Source organism: Pelodiscus sinensis, chromosome 1 (genome assembly GCF_052426305.1).
Source record: "Pelodiscus sinensis isolate ZL-2025 chromosome 1, ASM5242630v1, whole genome shotgun sequence".
In the NCBI taxonomy this organism is placed as follows: domain Eukaryota; kingdom Metazoa; phylum Chordata; order Testudines; family Trionychidae; genus Pelodiscus; species Pelodiscus sinensis.
The window spans coordinates 207165288-207182845 of NC_143052.1; the positions used below are offsets into that span (position 1 = coordinate 207165288).

General features: G+C 39.5%; 1 protein-coding gene across 4 annotated transcripts in view; it reads right to left on the reverse strand.

The window, feature by feature from the left end:
- IL1RAPL1 (interleukin 1 receptor accessory protein like 1) overlaps nucleotides 1-17558 on the reverse strand; it is a 1174742-nt gene that overhangs the window by 430326 nt on the left and 726858 nt on the right. For all 4 annotated transcript variants that reach the window (XM_075913279.2, XM_089774688.1, XM_089774689.1 and 1 more), the window contains 2 exons: nucleotides 10148-10334; nucleotides 7731-7884 (listed from right to left, as the gene is read on the reverse strand). In XM_075913279.2, coding sequence (XP_075769394.1) covers nucleotides 7731-7884; nucleotides 10148-10334 — 341 coding nt within the window. The remainder of the gene's footprint in view (nucleotides 1-7730; nucleotides 7885-10147; nucleotides 10335-17558) is intronic.

Consider the following 17558-nt stretch of genomic DNA (forward strand, 5'->3'; position numbering starts at 1 on the left):
GCAAAGCCGCAGAGGATCCAGGCGGCAGGACAGTGGTGCATCTCGGTGCACCGCCCGCGTCTTCCTGGTCTGCTGGGGTGGGAGGGGCGCAGCTAGTACGCCCTCCCCCCCCCCCCCGAGCAGACTAGGCTTTTCTCCAGACGCCTGTGGCAGAGAGGCTGGGGCGCTGCCGGTTGGTCCCGCAGCACCGCTCTGGGCGCTACTGGACCAACCCAGCAGCACCCCAGCTGCTCTGCCCCAGGCGCCCTGATTCAGCCGCTGCTGGTCAGTTTCAGCAGTGGCTGAATCAGGACGCCTGGGGCAGAGCAGATGGGGTGCTGCTGGGTTGGTCCAGTAGCGCCGAGGAGCCATGCTACTGGAGCAACCCAGCAGCACCCCAGCTGCTCTGCCCCAGGCGTCCCCAAGTCAGCTGCTGCTGAAACTGACCAGCGCTGACTACAGGAAGCCCGAGGCAGAGTTGCTCTGCCCTGGGCTTCCTGGAATCAGCTGCTGATCAGTTTCAGCAGCAGCTGACTTGGGGACGCTTGGGGTTCTTAAGTTGATTCTGTATGTAAGTCAGAATTGGCGGTCAGTTTCAGCAGCGGCTGAATCTGGACGCCTGTTCCGACTTACATACAGATTCAACTTAAGAACAAACCTCCAGTCCCTATCGTGTACGTAACCCGGGGACTGCCTGTATACCAAACTGTTATGTTCAGCGATACTCAGTACTCCATGTGAAGTACATAGTATAGGTAACAGATATGGGATAGATGTGTTTTCTTCCAGGCTCTCCCACATATATCTGAGGGTATGTCTACACTACAAACTTAGTTCGAACTAACGTCCATCAGTTTGAACTAACTTTCATAGGCGCTACACTAGCGCTCCGTTAGTTCGAATTTAATTCGAACTAATGGAGCGCTGAACTAACGGAGCGCTTAGTTCGAACTAGGTAATCCTCATTCCACGAGGATTAAGCCTAGTTCGAATTTACTAGTTTGAATTAAGGGCTGTATAGACCCTTAATTCGAACTAGTGGGAGGCTAGCCCTCCCCAGGTTTCCCAGGTGGCCACTCTGGCCAACACCAGAGAAATTCGTATGCCCCCCTCCCAGCCCCGGAGCCCTTAAAGGGGCACGGGCTGGCTACGGTGCCCGTGCCAGGTGCAAGCCTGCCAGCACCCAGCCAGCAGACCCTGCACCTGGCACGGATCGAGCCACCCACCCAGCCCTCCCCCTCTTCCCGGGACCAGGCTGGCGGCTCCCGGGAGCTTGCCCGGGACCGCAAGAGGTGGGCACCCGCCTGGGCTAGTGCAGACATCATGGACCTCGTCCACGATCTCCGCACTAGGCACAGAAAAGTGGCCAGCTAGGGCAGGAGAGCTGCCAGCCTGGCCACCCAGGAGCAGGTGTGCATGAAAATCAAGGGGATCCACTGAGACCCCCGACCCTGAGCCCTGAGCTTACAATGACCGTCCTGGGTCAGACCAAAGGTCCATCTAGCCCAGTAGCCTGTCTGCCGACAGCGGCCAATCCTAGGAACCCTGGAGGGGATGGACCGAAGATAGTGACCAAGCCATTTGTCTCGTGCCATCCCTCTCCAGCCTTCCACAAACTTGGGCAGGGACACCACTCCTACCCCCTGGCTAATACCACTCCATGGACCCAGCCTCCATGACTTGATCTCACTTCCCTTTAAACTCTGTTCTAGTTGTAGCCTTCACAGCCTCCTGCAGCAAGGAGTTCCTCAGGTTGACTCTTTGCTTTGTGAAGAGCAACTTTCTGTTACTGGTTTGAAGCCTGCTACCCATTCCTTTCCTTTGGTGTCCTCTAGTCCTTCTTTATGGGAACTAATGAAGAACTTTTCTGTATGCACCCTCTCCACCCAACTCCTGCTTTTAGAGACCTCTATCCTGTCCCCCCTCCGTCTCCTCTTTTCTAAGCTGAAAAGTCCCAGTTTTTTAGCCTCTCTTCATATGGGACCTGTACCCAACCCCTGATCATTTTAGTTGCTCTCCCCTCTCCCAGCCTCTCTCTTCCCCTCTCCCACCTCCTTTTCCCAGTCTCCCCCAGTTTTGTTCAATAAAGACAGATTCCATTTTTGAATGCAATTGTCCTTTATTTTGTACATCAAGAAAAGGTGCTAGGGAAGGGTAAGTGGAAGGAGGTGAGGGAGGAATGGGGTACGAGCCCCCGATGGGGAGGACTGGGCTGGCTCTGCAGGCTTCTGGGGGTGGAATCTCTCCTGCAGCCCCCCCAATTGCCCCCTCTCCCCAGATGGCAGCCTGCGGCAAGTGCAGCTGGGCTGATGGCCGAGTGGTGTGATGTGCCCAGTGTGGGCACTCCGGGCACTCCAAGCCAGGACTGCTTTGCAAGCGGGGCACCCCTGAGAACTGTCTGTCCGGGGTGGGGGTCAAGACCATTTAAGCGCAGCCCTCGGCTAGCCTGAGACAGCATCTCCACGCTCTAAGTCCTCCTCTGATGCCCTGCCGGCTCTGCTTCCGGCCATCCTTAAGTCCGGTTCAGGGTCCACTTAAGGTGGACATGCTAGTTCGAATTAGCAAAACGCTAATTCGAACTAGTTTTTAGTTCTAGACGCGTTAGTTCGAATTAACTTAGTTTGAATTAACTAATTCGAACTAAGTTAGTTCGAATTAGCACTGTAATGTAGACATACCCTGAGTGATACAGAGCAAGTCCCATAAACCTCTCCATACCTCATACTCATGATGATAATGATATTTTCCTACTTCAGGGAGGTGTAATGTTTCTGTGATCACAAAATGCACTAAAACTATAGTGGAGAGTACCATAGAAATACAGTATATATAACTAACATAGATTTAATTTCTTTTCACGATAAATATAATTATAGGATCTGTTTTTCATTCATGTGAATATGTATAATTCTGTGATATATAGTACGTAATGAAAAGTAGATATAATAAGAGTAATAATAGAAAGTGATCTTTTAAGATCTTACAAGATAAATAAACTGTCTTTTACCTTATTTAGTTTCCAAGTCATCACATTTTATCTTTTCTATTTGTCTTTATGACTAGTATTTCTTTGACGGAGAAATCAAAGTTTCCTGTACTGTCATTTATTACCAGTCAAGAAGCTTTCAAGACAGTCTGAATGTTTACTATGCTTTGACTTAGATGTTACAGAGTTTGTGTGCGCGCGCGCGCGCACACACACACACACACACACACACACACACACACAGTGTCTTGCTATCATATTTCCCCTTCGAGACCATCTAATTTAGGAACTTACATGATTCCCTTTACAATAATATCTAAGCCTCAGATCCTCCAAGATATTGAGTTGCTTAACTCCCAGTGATATTAAAGGCAGTTAGACTCCTAAATATCTTGGAGGATCTGGGCTTTACTGACTCTCTATTTTTACTGTATGTATCCTCGTATCACTCCTGTATGGTGGGAAAACTATAATATTCCCATTTTACAGATGGTAACTGAGGAACAGAATAGCTAAGTGATTTTCCAAGATAACAAAAGAAGTCTGTGGCAGAGCAGGAATCAGGTCTCCCAAGTAAGAGCTAATGCTCTAACAATTGGATCATTCTTCCTATCCCATTCAGACACCAAGCATTCATCATCCTCTGTAGATTCAAGCCACTTTGTTATTTCATTATAGAACATAACAGGACATGAAATATGGAACTTACTAAATACAGAAAATATTAGTTGCAATATAGACATGGAATTTTAAAATGTTGTTCATATTAAGTAACTTCAGCTGCATGCATTTAGGTTTTCAATAATATAAAAGATGGATTTCAATGCAAATGGCTCACAAATGACCTATTCAAGCTAGAATGATTCTAATTGCCAAAGCCTTTTTTTCACTCTATCGTTCAGATCTGGGTTGTGGACAGCCAAAATGGAATGGAAATTTTATGTAAATAAATGTGGTGGAAACTTCCTGTAATTATGTTTCTCCACCCACTGCCTGATTTACCTGCCGGTTACATAAGAAAAAACTGCGTGTAGCGTGTGTATGTTTTATTTTAATCCACTTTTGCATTTGATTTAATACAGTTCCCAGTTGCTAGTCAGATGACCATCCCCTTTTGGCAACATTCACTATTTTACTTGATGATAGGAAGAGATGTTAATATATAGCTCTTGATCTTCAGCTTCAATGGAATTATAGTGATTTATTCCAATTGAGCATCTGGCTCATGGATTTCACAAAGCACATTTTGCACTGGATGGAAATACAATATACCCCAAGAGGGATTTTTCCATCACAAAGAGAGGTAGGAAGCCTAAAAGACAATATTTATTAAACATGAATACACACACATATGGGCCAGAATACAATCAAATATTCTCTGCATCAGAACATTTCAAAACAGGCAGAGGAATAGTAGATTCTGAGAGTCACTAGTTTCCAGCTGGATGTGGTGACCTTAATAATAAAACCTGATTTTGAAAATCTGTAAAACTAAAGCAACCTGCACGGGTTAAAAATAGCTGGAAAGTTTGGGACAAATTAGGTAAAGCACCAGGTAAATACTGGGCAGGAGGTTCATAAAAACTATTCTGATTGTTCTCATTCTCTGAAAAATTTTGTATTTGGCTAGTATAAGTCACAAATGGCTTGGTATAGGAACCTTACATGTTTTAGGACTGATTCTTGTGACTAGTTTTTGGGGGAGTTAGATTTGTTCATGGAATTAGTTATCTGTAGTGGTTTCCATATGTATTACAAACTTTAAAGAGATTATCAGTAATGCTGGGTGGTAAGCGGGGGAGGGGGCAAGAATAGACACCGATGAAAGGAGGACAAAGAGGAAGAGTGAGAGGGTAAAAGGGTCAAATCAGGGAAGAAAAGGGATCTATTAACTTGACTAGTCTAGAAGTCATATCACTCATACATTCACTTTATATACCCTATACTTTTATACAACTCTTCCTATTGTGGGGGAGTGCTTTAGCTAGTTCATTTATAGCTAATTCAGTAAAAGGTGTCAACTTTTTCTTTTTAATCAGGATGGGACAATTATTCTCTGACTCCTGAATTCAAGTCTAGAATATTTTTAAACCCTACTGAAATCATCACAAATAAATTGCAATATGTGTTACTTGGAAAATAAATTCTTTCATCAGTACATAAACAGAACATAAGACCTATTTAATGTATGCATGTCTTCCTACCAAGCACAGATCACTACTCAAATATTAATAAAACATGATTACTGACTGTAGTCTACGACATGTATTAAAAGAAGAAAATTGATGATAATACCAGTGTATCTATAAAATATGAAGACAACATGTAGAAATGCAGCACCACCAAAACAAATAAACTTGCTCAGATGTTCTGCAACACATTGGTTCTTACATCTTCCCTGGCTGTCAGAGACAAAAATCCTGCAGTTCTTCTCTAGATCTCATTCATTTTTAAACATTTCAAAAGTAAGCCAAATCTTTTCTTGAGTATCTGCACTTTCATTTTTAACATTAAGTACAAAGCTTCCCCCCTGAAACTACATAACTGACTAATGAATATTCTTTTTCACAAATTATGTGAGTGCATGTCATTATATTGCTTTCATTTCCCCTTTTTTGATAGATGTAGCTTCAAATAACACTGTACACTAAATTTGCCAGTAAGATATATTTTTGCAGTGGAAACACCATTCCAAAGTGATTGAGAGAATACCAGAGAGATGAAAGATTATGTACTACTCAAGTTCATACATCATATATTGAAAAAATAATTGGCAACCTTATTTTGGAGTAAATTAACTACAGCACACCTCTATCTCTGCTATCCTTCATGACAGTGAAACACAGTATATTGATATTTACTGTTAGCATAATCACTAGAGAATAATTGCCTCCTTTTAGTCACTAAATAAATCAATTTTACGTACAAGACAAAAATATGAAAAGAAACCAGATATTGTGTTTAAAGAAAACATGATTCATTGTCTGAATTTCTCTCAGATCAACACATGGTATGATTTCCTGATATATATCTGTCCAATTTAATAGGTTTAAATACAGATAATCAGGTTTATTGGTAGCTTCTCATATTTTGGGTGGAAACTGTGCAAGTCAGAGGTTCATTAGCAGGTAAGAAAACAAATTTCCAGTACAAGCAGAAATGTTTCCACAATCTCATATTGAGCCATAGTATAAACACATGAATTAATTTCCAGATGCAATATACACGATATTGAACTCTGCATAGAAGCAAATAGAACCTGCAACAGATATTCCTGCATAACAATCTTTCTTTAGGTGTTTTGTTTCCTACCCCAAATACATTGCAACTAACTTATTTTTCTGGTGTCTCTGAGACGTGTAAGAATCTATTTCACCATCAGCCTGCAGGAAAAAACCTAAGCTTTACCCGGCTTTTAAGAAGTGTTTCACTGGAAATGACATGCATTGTTCTTCATTCTTAAGACCCATGATACAGCAATTATGTCTACACTGCCCATTTTGCGCAAAAAATATGCAAATGAAGCAAAGTGTGGAATACGGCCGCACCTCATTTGCATAATTAATGAGGCTCCATTTTTGCACAAGTGGTCTTTGTGCAAAAAGGAGCTATCTACATGGCTTTTTTGGTGCAAAAACACGCTCTTGCACAAGAGCAGTTCTTCCTGAAAAAAATGCAAAAGAATGGCTCTTGCGCAAGAGGGGGTTCTTGCACAAAATGGAGCCTCATTAATTATGCAAATGAGTTGTGGCAATATTCCAGGCTTTGCCTCATTTGCATATTTTTTGTGTAAAACGGGGGCAGTGTAGAGATAGCTCCAATGAATGGACCGCCCAATATTTTCAAATAATTATATAAGTCAATTCAAAATGATTTTCTGTTGGATAGGGCTAATGGCATATTCTTTCAAAATTAGACAGGTCCTTTTGACATTGAGGTTTGGAGAGGAAGGAGGAGTTGAAAAAATGTTGGAGTAACTCTTATGCAGAGAGGTTGTTTTCTGTAATACAGTACATTGCTATTATAGTATGTACAGGTTCAAACTATGATATAACTTTTGTAAGAATGTTGAAGATTTTAATGCAAATTATATTAAAAGCATATTTTCTCTTGTCACCAATATTATGTTTCAGATGATATAGCCATTACAGGATTATTTTAAAAATAGAACTAGAGCTAGATTGATATGGAATACATGCAGTGAAATCCTGGCCTTAGTGAAATCAGTGAATGTGTGCCATTAACTTCAATGGAGACAGGATTTCACTGCTGGTATTCACAGGTGTGCACAATCTGATCAATCTGCTGGATGATTGTGCAGGTGGGCCTGATGGAGAGAAGAAATGGTTCTGTTTTGCCATAGCAACATTGGACATTAGATAAGTGTTGAATTCAAAAGGTATCATTCCACAAACAAATATAGTGGGCTTCAACATGTTATTTTCTGCCATAAATAATGCCCAAGTTATCTATCCTACCAAAACACTGAATATCCTCTCCATTTCCCATTCAGAAACCTGAGTTCTCCACATGTCTCTAAAACAGGCCCAAACCCAAACCTCATTCAGAACACTTTCAATACTAACTGGAACTTAGACTATTTAGATACATCATCTAGGCAAGAATAAACGATGATCATAAAATCTTTTTTCTATGTCTAAGTAGTTGCAATGCACATCACAAATGATCTTTAAATAAAAGGAAGGCAATGTCTTTTTTTTTTTTTTAACAATACCAGACAAAGATATTAGGAGCCTGTAATTACCTGTAACGGTTAATTCTGTAGTTCTTCTGACAACAAAGAGTCCATATTTTAACTCACAAGTGTAATTTCCAATGTCATCTTCTCTAACCTCCCGGATGATGAGAGTGTCCCTTTTGAACACAATACTCGGTCTCCATGTTTTTACCTTGCATTCCTGTTCAAAGACAATATAATACACCCATGACTTGAATTTAAATTTGGTGAATATTGACTACATTGCCGAAGTTAAAGAACCTAGGAAAGGCTTAGATTACTTATGATATTTCATATACACTATGTGTCCCCAAAATTCTACTTCATTGAGTACCATGAAAGCTGTCTGAATGCAAGAATGGCAGAGAATGTACTCCTTATAACGATGGTGCAGTAAAGGAATATCTTTACTATCTTAATTAATATTGTCTCTGGGACTATTACATATACAGAAAACTTATCTTCATTATATTAATGACAGCTAGAGGGCATGGGAAGTCAGTGTAAAGCAATAATTAATCAAAAAGAAGGGAAGCAGCAGTGAATGAGGAAAAAAGGAAGAAGCAAGTTACATTTCCATTTCTGAAAACACCTTAGAATTTGATTTGAAAGTTTTCACTTATCAATGAGCTTACTATGGACTCAGTGGGGTAGTACAAATTAGACATTGCATTATTTATATATGTAAAATATAACTTGTCTCAATTTAATTACTACTGATAAAATTGTGTATGTTTTATTAATGCTGAAACACGTTCTTATTTTAATTGTTTAACAAGCAGGCCCATCCGCTAAGTTGAAATTTGTTAATGCCTCAGAGCATGTGTATGTGTTGCCAGTTTTTATTGGTTCTCCCTCATATTGTTTTTTCCTCCTTATTTTTTTTAAATTTCCTTGGTTGTATTTCAAATAATTAAAGTAGATCATGTAATTACTGCTGCTTTTGGCCATTTTTCAGGATTTTCCAAACATTGTCTTTCTAAGAAATACGTTACAAGTCAACAGAATAATGTCCTTGCGATTTTTGATGCAACTGTACAAAATAAGCTGCTCACATTGACCAGAATAGCAGCTTTCTGTTCTTACAGAATATAGGCGAGTTTTGTAAAAGGTCATTCTGACTTTTCTTAAAAATAGAAATATGTCCTCACATCTGATAACCCACAATGACATTTTATGAATCCTGGCAACCTACCAACTAAAAGTAGTTTTTGACATAAAATCCTTAGATACTTATTCTATTATATATTTTAAATCATAGAATATTTCAGGTGACACTATTAATAATTATTACCCTACATTTTCAAAGGCAGTGGCATGGTCAGGATCATTCTAGATCATAATTTTTCATAATCACTGGATAATACAGTCTAGGTATTCTATTTATAAAGGGGCTAAGTAAACCTGTATGCTTCAAGCTGAAATATGTTTCAGCTGGTAAATTACAGTTCATGATTCCTGTACACACATACACACACACACACTACTAATTTCAGGTTTACCTAAGAGATCAAAACTATTTTGGTTTATCCACTAGGACACTAGGCTTAAGAAACAGACTCTACAAGGTGCAAAGTGCTCATGCAAAATGCTGAGTACCCTCAATTCCAACTGCTGTCAATGGGAGCTTCATTTAACAAGTACATCACAGAACCAGAGCTTAAATATCTCTCCAGAAAAGCAAATTAGTGCACAGTGTTGAAAGAAAGTTATCAACAACTCATTGAGAAATATGGATATTTTAAGCGAAAATATCCCAGATTTTCTATCTGGGATATTGTTGTTTCACTTTTCCTCCCATAATTTTGTGAATGATGTGAATAATGGACAGATCTCAAGCCTTAAACAGCAATTATTACTCTTGGCTGAATTGTAGGATGTACTATTTAAATTGCATACTAAGGTAAAAATGTGCAGTTTCTTCTGCAAATAATGTTTTCTCTTCATATCGTTCAATGTAAATTTCACATTTGGAAATTAAGGATTATAATAGTGAAAGTCAGAATCTGATATGGGGCAGACAACTGCTGTGTCTGCTTCCCCACCCTGCCTTACCAATAAGCATCATACCAGATATCCCTGATCTCCCTGATAACGTGTTTTTTTTTCTTTTCCAGTTTTGGACTTCCCAGTTGAAAGAGGACCACCAGTTATTTGATTGTTTTGTGATACAGCTAGGTGGGAAGAGGAAGATACCAAATAAGGAACTTTCAATTTTGCCTAAGAAAGCATTTGAATCCTTGTCTCTAGAGGTAAAAACTACATTAAACACTTTACCATCAAGTTCCTTTATTGTCCTATCGCTCTTTGTCTTGTTATTAATGTTTCTTAAATCCATCCAAACTGTATATCACGTCCAAATAAAATGTTGAGATAATTGAAAATGCAGCAGAACTTGACATCATATTTTGTTGAAGGCAACAGAAGTCTTCTGTACTCCTTACCTTATACCATAGGATTTCAGGCTCTTTATATGGACTTAAAAAATCCTCTATGTCAGGGCATGAGATTTCCTTGCTTTTGCTAAGTTCAGCTTTTTCAAAGTACTTCATCTTTGAATGGTAGCAAAGTCCAGTGTCATTTTCACCCACTGTCAGCGAAATGGATACTTTCATACAGTAAGTAGAGTTTCTGTAATATAACACAAATAAAAATAATAGGCCCAGTGTGAAAAATAAATTCCAGTCACATAATTGTTTTGATGCAGTGATATTCATCCTAGGCAGGGAAGGTGTCTATGTGTGTGTGTGTGGGGGGGGGGGGGGGGGGGAAATCAAACTATTCTTGCTTTATATATTTTGTGGGAAGGGGCTCTTCTCTTTCCAATCCCAATCTCAACCACTAAATTTTAATGTAATAACAGTAATTGGCTTGAATCCATGATTGAACCCTTTCCTTTTCTCTACCTTCCCTTCCCTCCAGACTGTTCATTGTTGGGCAGCTTCCTCCTAAGAGAAGGCCAAGAAAAGCTCCATGCACTAACCAGCAAAAAACCTTAATCATCCTTTTGACAAACACAATCACAACAGCTCTCTGGGGTGAGCAAATCAGCTACTGCACAGCAGCCTAGTGTCAAATTGGGACTTTTGGCATCACACCATGAATTGGAGGGTTAGCCTCCTATTCATCACATTCAAGCAGGTTTTCAAGGGAAGCAATAATTCAAACTACAGTTTTAAACAACATTTGATTAAAAATCAGACTTGTGGCCTTTCACTCCATAGAAAACAGTTGAGTCTAAGTGTATTTTAAACTAGAGAGCTACTGGCTTGTTTACCTTAGTTTCTCATCCCCATATTCCCAGGCCTAAATGTTACCCCGGCAATATCCTCAGCTTTGGGCTCTGCAACTTATTACTTTCCTTTGGTGACCATATGTTGATATGCCAGACAGTCGGAGCCTGGGGAACATTGTTTTGCTTTCTTTATTTTGCTATGTACTATAATTAGTCTCAAAGACAAAATGACTCAAAAGGACTTATTTTTTCATTTTGGATTTCCAGACAGGCAGGATGGGAATACCTAAGGTTAAGAACTCTCTAGGAGTGCACTGTGACAGTGCAACTATCTTCCCCTACTGTTCTGTAAATGCATTTGACCCTAATCTGCTGAAAGTGGCTCCTGTGGAGCACACTAAGACATTTTTCCTTTACTTATTTTCACTCTCAGACTCTGTGAGATGACTGCTGATTTACAAGAGACAAGTGTACACCTAGCTTTGCAGGCTCTGAAAGATAGCTGCCTTTTCAAATTGTCTTTAGATATCTTAATATCTGCTTTCTCTTTTGGTTTACCAAGAGGTGATTAGAAGGTGACAAGACAGAAACATGGCATACGAATCGCACCACAGTCTCATAGCATAGTAATTCTGCCAGTGACTTCAAGTCAGAACAGGTAAGGGATCTTCCCTAGAATGGAGTCATCTTGAGTTCCCATTCTTGGCACTATCTGATACTTTCTATGAACACTTGTGATTAGAGTTAATACAACTACTGTATCCATCACAAACAATTTATTCTTTGAATATAGGGCATTCCAAAGTCACAAATTGTTCTAAGTTGTAACCTAAGTAGGCCCATATAGGTATTTCTCCCCCCCCCCCCCGCTTTTTCATGACTGGAAATCCTACCCTTTCTTGGAAAAAAAGAGCTAAAGCAATTCATTAGGAGCCTAGATTTTGTCATTGTCACAGTGGGAACATGCTACTGAGACAGGTAGAAGGAGATAAACAGGCATAAGGAATTAGATTAGAATATTTTAAATTTTCTTCTTTCCTCATGTCTACACAATGAAGAAAGAGGTGTTTCATAACCCCTCCCTGTCACCCCATTTGAAAATTCTTTCCTAAAAGAGTCAGAAGGGGAAACCACTTAACCTGTAATTTTGCTTCTCTCAAGTTACCAAGTAGGCAGGAATCTCATTCTTGGCTTGCATCTCTGTGGAACACATTACTCAGGAGATTTTCCTGTCTAAGGATTTTGTTTAATGTCCAAGAATAGGCTAATCAACAGCCTTGTCCTGCAGAGCATATGCCAACATGAGGTACATCAGAGGCACCAGAACATTACTGCTGCTTCCCTCTTGACTCTGGTCAGCAAAAGAAATGGGGCCTCTAACTTTTAACCTGTGCAGATGCCTGAGACAGTTAGGGCCTGAATGCTTTTTCTGGTCTCTGGTTGCAGTGGACTGGTTTGTTACAGATCACTCTTTCAGTACTTTCTCTGTCATTTCTTTCAACGTTTATTTTGTGGCATGTTTGAGGTTTCATCCCCCACCCCCACCCATGGCTTGTCATTTTATAAACTCCCAGCAGAAAGCAATATCAGCATTATCATGACAATTTAGAGATGATACAAGTTACTCAAGATAGTTAGCAATCTCACAAAAATGGATACCTGGGGAACAAAATGGCAAATGCAAACGGACTTTGGAAAACGTAATCCCAATAATACATATAAAATGATGGAGTCTAAGTTAGCTGTTACCACTAACAGAAACAAAAGACAGGACTATGCAGCACTTTAAAGACTAACAAGATGATTTATTTTTAAAGTGCTTTAAAGTGCTGCATAGCCTTCCTGTCTTTTGTTTCAGCTGAACCAGACTATCGGGGCTGCATCTCTATCACTAACAGAAAGATTGTGGAGTCACTGTGGATAGTTCTCTGAAAACATCTGCTCAATGTGCAGTGGCAGTCAAAAAACTAACAGAATATTAGGACCCATTAAGAAAGAGAGAGATAAGACAATAAAAATCATAATGCTACTATATACATTCATGGTATGCTTGAATGTTGTGTGTAATTCTAGTCATCCATCTAAAAAAGATATAGTAGAGATGACAAAGATAAAGAGAAGGTCAACAAAATGATTAAGGGAAAGGAACAACTTTTGTATAAAGAAAGATTAAAAGAACTAGGATTGTTCAGTTTAGAAAAGAGATGAATATGAAAGAGGTCTATAAAGTTATGAATGCTATGGAGAAAGTTAACAGGGAAGTGTTATTTACCACTTCTCATAATAGAAGAAGCAAGAGTCACTCTGTGAAATTAATGGGTAGCAGCTTGAAAACAAACAGAATGAAATAATCTTTTGCACAATGTACAATAACCCTGAGGCACTCATAGCTGGGGGATGTTGTGAATGCCAAAACTATCACTGAATTCAAACATAACTGGCTTCCTCCATCAATGACTGTTAGTCAAGATGGTCAGGAATGCAATCCCATCATCTGAGCATCCTTTAAGCTCTGACTAAGCTTCTGCCAGATTCTGGGATTGGATGACAGGGATGGATCACTTTATAATTTCCCTATTCTGTTCCTTCCTCTTCAAGCATCTGGCAGTGACTACTATTGGAAGACACAGTATTGGGCTAATTGATTTGTACTGCTATGACCTTTCTAATGTTCTTATAGTTGTAATAATTTACTAATGCTTCTATTCTCTGGTTTTTTGGTTGAGTAGGGTTTTTTTTTCCTATTAAAAAAACCCCACACTTTGGAATTGGTATGGCCTTACCACTTTTCAGAGCATACTACACTGGTGGTTTCTTTTTGTAATATGTTAGAGAGGAAGCTTTTCTGTCTGTCTTGAGAAGAAAATGGCTAAGCTAGGATTCATGAGTGGGAGTTCTTGTGCCTTTTATGTCCATAGCTATCCTGAGGGTATAGTCCAGAATCAAATCTGAATTGCAATAATAAAATTGCAAATTGCCAAATATTTTGTGATATGAAACCTCCAACTTTCAGCCAGCTCTAGTTTTTAATCCCTGATTTTTCCAAATAGAAGTTGTATTGGAAACACTCAAAGACCCTGAAAGATGCATCTAATTGGCATAAATTGGGATTGAGTTAAAATACTTCATGTTAGAACCCAAAGCTTCATGAATACCCATAGACTATTGCAGTATTTCATGCATGCTTTTTAAATAAAAAATCATCATGAAATGTAGAGGAGTGAGACCTTTAAGTGGAAGACAGTGAAGCTCAGGAATCAATTTGTGTTTATTGGATCAAGGCCGGCCTACCTCTGTCTTGTTGACATTTTAGTTTCCTTGTGTTTGTCTTACAGTTTTGAATATATGAAGCCATAATACTAACATCTTTAAGGCACTATAAAGAGACATTACCTAGTACTATGACAGCAAAGCTATAATAATGACACACACTTACTTTAGCAAGAAATTGAGACTGCAAACCAACAATAATAATAAATAAAACAAAGCACTTTGAGTCTCTTTATAAACACATCTGCTTTTTTTATTTCTGCCACAGCACAGTTGCCTATGTACTAAGCAGAAGAGAAAGGAACCAGGGAGATGTTACCTTCTGTAGAGATAAATTATGTCTCAGATTGTAGCATTTGATCTAACAAGTTATCAGTTAACAATATTGTGAAAAAAAAGTCAACTGACTGGTAGGCTATGAAGAATTGCTGAGTAGTGCATTTTTAAAGTATTTATTAGGGAAATCTATGCAAATATTCAATGAAATAGTGGAAATCCAACACAAAGCAGCTTTTACCAAATAGACTTAACCGATGTTTTCACCTATGAGCTAAATGGGTATACCCCTAGTAAATGAAGAATAATATCCCCTGATTAAAAGAGAAGGAAATACACTGTGGGTAGTTTCATAAAATGATTCCTTTTTGTTTTGCTTTTAGTTGGTTATGTGCTGAACTCTGGCCCACTGAATAGCTCTGTGATCAGTTGGGCATTGTGCCAATACACACTTGCTTAAATTTAAAATTTTGCACTTATACCCTAGGCAACCTGCTCTGATTGAATATGGGGACATGTACTGACTGAGTTGTTGACTTTAGAAGGGTTGGCGGCAACATTTTTAGTGTTGCAACAGGTCAATAAAAGAATGAAATAATCTCAGGTATTTTCAAATACTGAAGTGTTGATGGTTTTACACACACATTTTGAATTTACCCTAAATCCAGATGCTTTGATGACTCAGGACTATCTAGCCTGTTTACATGAACTTTATCAACCTCCAAAACAATGTTTCTGGAAATGATGGCACCACATAGATGAACAATAGCTGGCTGTTACTATACCATGGAGACAAAGTTTTATGGAAAAAGTTTTCAAAAATTACGTAAAAGGTAATTTTCCCTCCCTGAACATTCCACGTGTTAAGTGATTTTTTTCTATAACTGACAGACATCTGCATGGTGAACTTGTATTCAGAACCACATCTGTATGAATTTGACAGGATATTTAAATTCTTGAGCTTCCCTATGTGGAGGCAGGAAAAGGAAATAAGGGAATTTGTGTGCAGCCATCTTGGTCTTGTTAACAAGAGAGCAAGAGTCACGCTAAGTCTGTGGCCTGACAACGTGAGATCTGTAATTAGACGCTGCCTTTGCCTCTCGCCTCCATACGGAGATAAGGATAGAATGCTGACTCTGGCATGGACCTTGAGATAAGGAGCATCTGGGTGGAACTAAAATAACTGTTAGCCATTGGTGTTTGTAATGGGAAGGAGACTAATTGTTATTGTTATTATATCTAATGGACAGTATATAAACTGCTTCATAATTGCTTGTATTCGAAGATCTGCCTTGGAGGGAGGGAGGGGCTTCCCCCCCCCCGTCCGAACCAGTTTTTCCCTTGCTGCAGCTTGTAATAAAACTGCCTCTGGCTACTTGTTGCTTACAAACGCAGAGTGAGGACAATGTTTTCTTCCACACCTACTTTTCCTATTAAGGTAATTTTTTACCACACAAACAGTAAAGTGGCAGTGGGCAAAATCCATCCATAAATGTTAAGTCTACACAATGCAGAAATAAAGCAAAAGGTTTCCTGAGGGAAGAAAAGATACAAGTATTATATGTCCAGATATTTTATTCAACTTTGTGCATAACATTGCTATAACACATAGGGTACGTCTTCGCTACAGGATGAGGTCACATTAAGATATGCAACTTCATCTACGTTAATTGCATAGCTGACGTTGAAGTACCTTAATTTGACTTCTGGAGCTGTTCACACTTCAGGAAGTTAAAGTGGAAACACTCTCCCTTCAACCTCCCTTACTCCTCATGGAAACAAGACTACTAGCACTGACCAGAGTGCCCCTCAATTCAAATTAGTGCGTCTTCACTAGACCCGCTAATCTGAATCCTGGATCGAAGAGCAGTAACTTTGATCCTCTCTGTAGTGTAGACATACCAATAGTGTTTAATAAATTAAGGACCGTTATAAGCAATTTCCTCCTAATAATTGATGCCTATAATTGTGGGGAGAGGCAGGCATGAGCATTTGTGGCCACAAAGTGGGTACAAACCTCAGTGTATTTGTCAGTATTTTACCATTCTGTATTTTACAGTATTTTACAGGTTCAACCAAGCTATTAACTTCTTGTGTTTATAAATACAGGTTTGACTTCTATGATCTGGACTTCTATAGTCCATCAGCATCTGTGGTCTGGCATCTTCATGGGTGTTCCCAGGCTTGATCACTTATGAGGAAAAGCGGGGCTCTGTTATCAGCAACTTCTCCCTCACCTTCCCAGAATTTCTGGAGGAGCACAAATAGCTCGTTTGTGGCACTCAAGCTCAGGGGGACAAGGAGAGATGGGAAAGAATGGGGACAAGGACACCAAGGAGAAGGCAGGGTGACTTTGGAGTTTCACAACTAGAGGGCCAGAATAGCATCCCTGCAGCTGGCAGAGGGAGCCAGGAGCACAGCCCATGTTGCCTTATACTTAGCCCCCAGACACTGGGCTCCACAACCAGTCTGCCTCTTCCCCCAAGTAACCCTCTTGTCCTCATTCTGTCAATACCAGCCTGTTTGCTGACACCAGAGCAGAGCCCTGCAGCCAGCAGCAGTAGAGGGGCTAGCTAGCATTGACTTCCCCAGATCCAGCAGATCCCCTGGTTCAGGACTAATCAGCTCTCAAGGGTTCCAGGCAAGAGAGGAAAAACCCATCGAAGAAATAGTAATCAAATGGATAATTAAGACAATAATCTAAAATGTTATTAGTTGATAATATTTCACAAAACTATGTTTTGTTCCAATTTTTATCACTAGCTATGTTTTTTAGTGGATGCTGGAAAAGGCTAATACAGCTAAAGCATTAAGAGCACTATTTATTTACAGTCAACTAAATTCAAACCTACAATGGTAGTGTTAATATTAACAAGACAATTCTACTGTCATATATCGGTAATTAAAATAAATAGCTAACACTGTCAGCATTTGATACCTACACAGAATCAACTATGAAGCAGAACATAAGACAGGAGGTATATAACATCTATTGAGTTACACATTTATACAGTAGCAGTCTGGAGCCTAAGGGGCAAAGAGATCCAGAAAATCAAGGATCATGTTATTGGAAA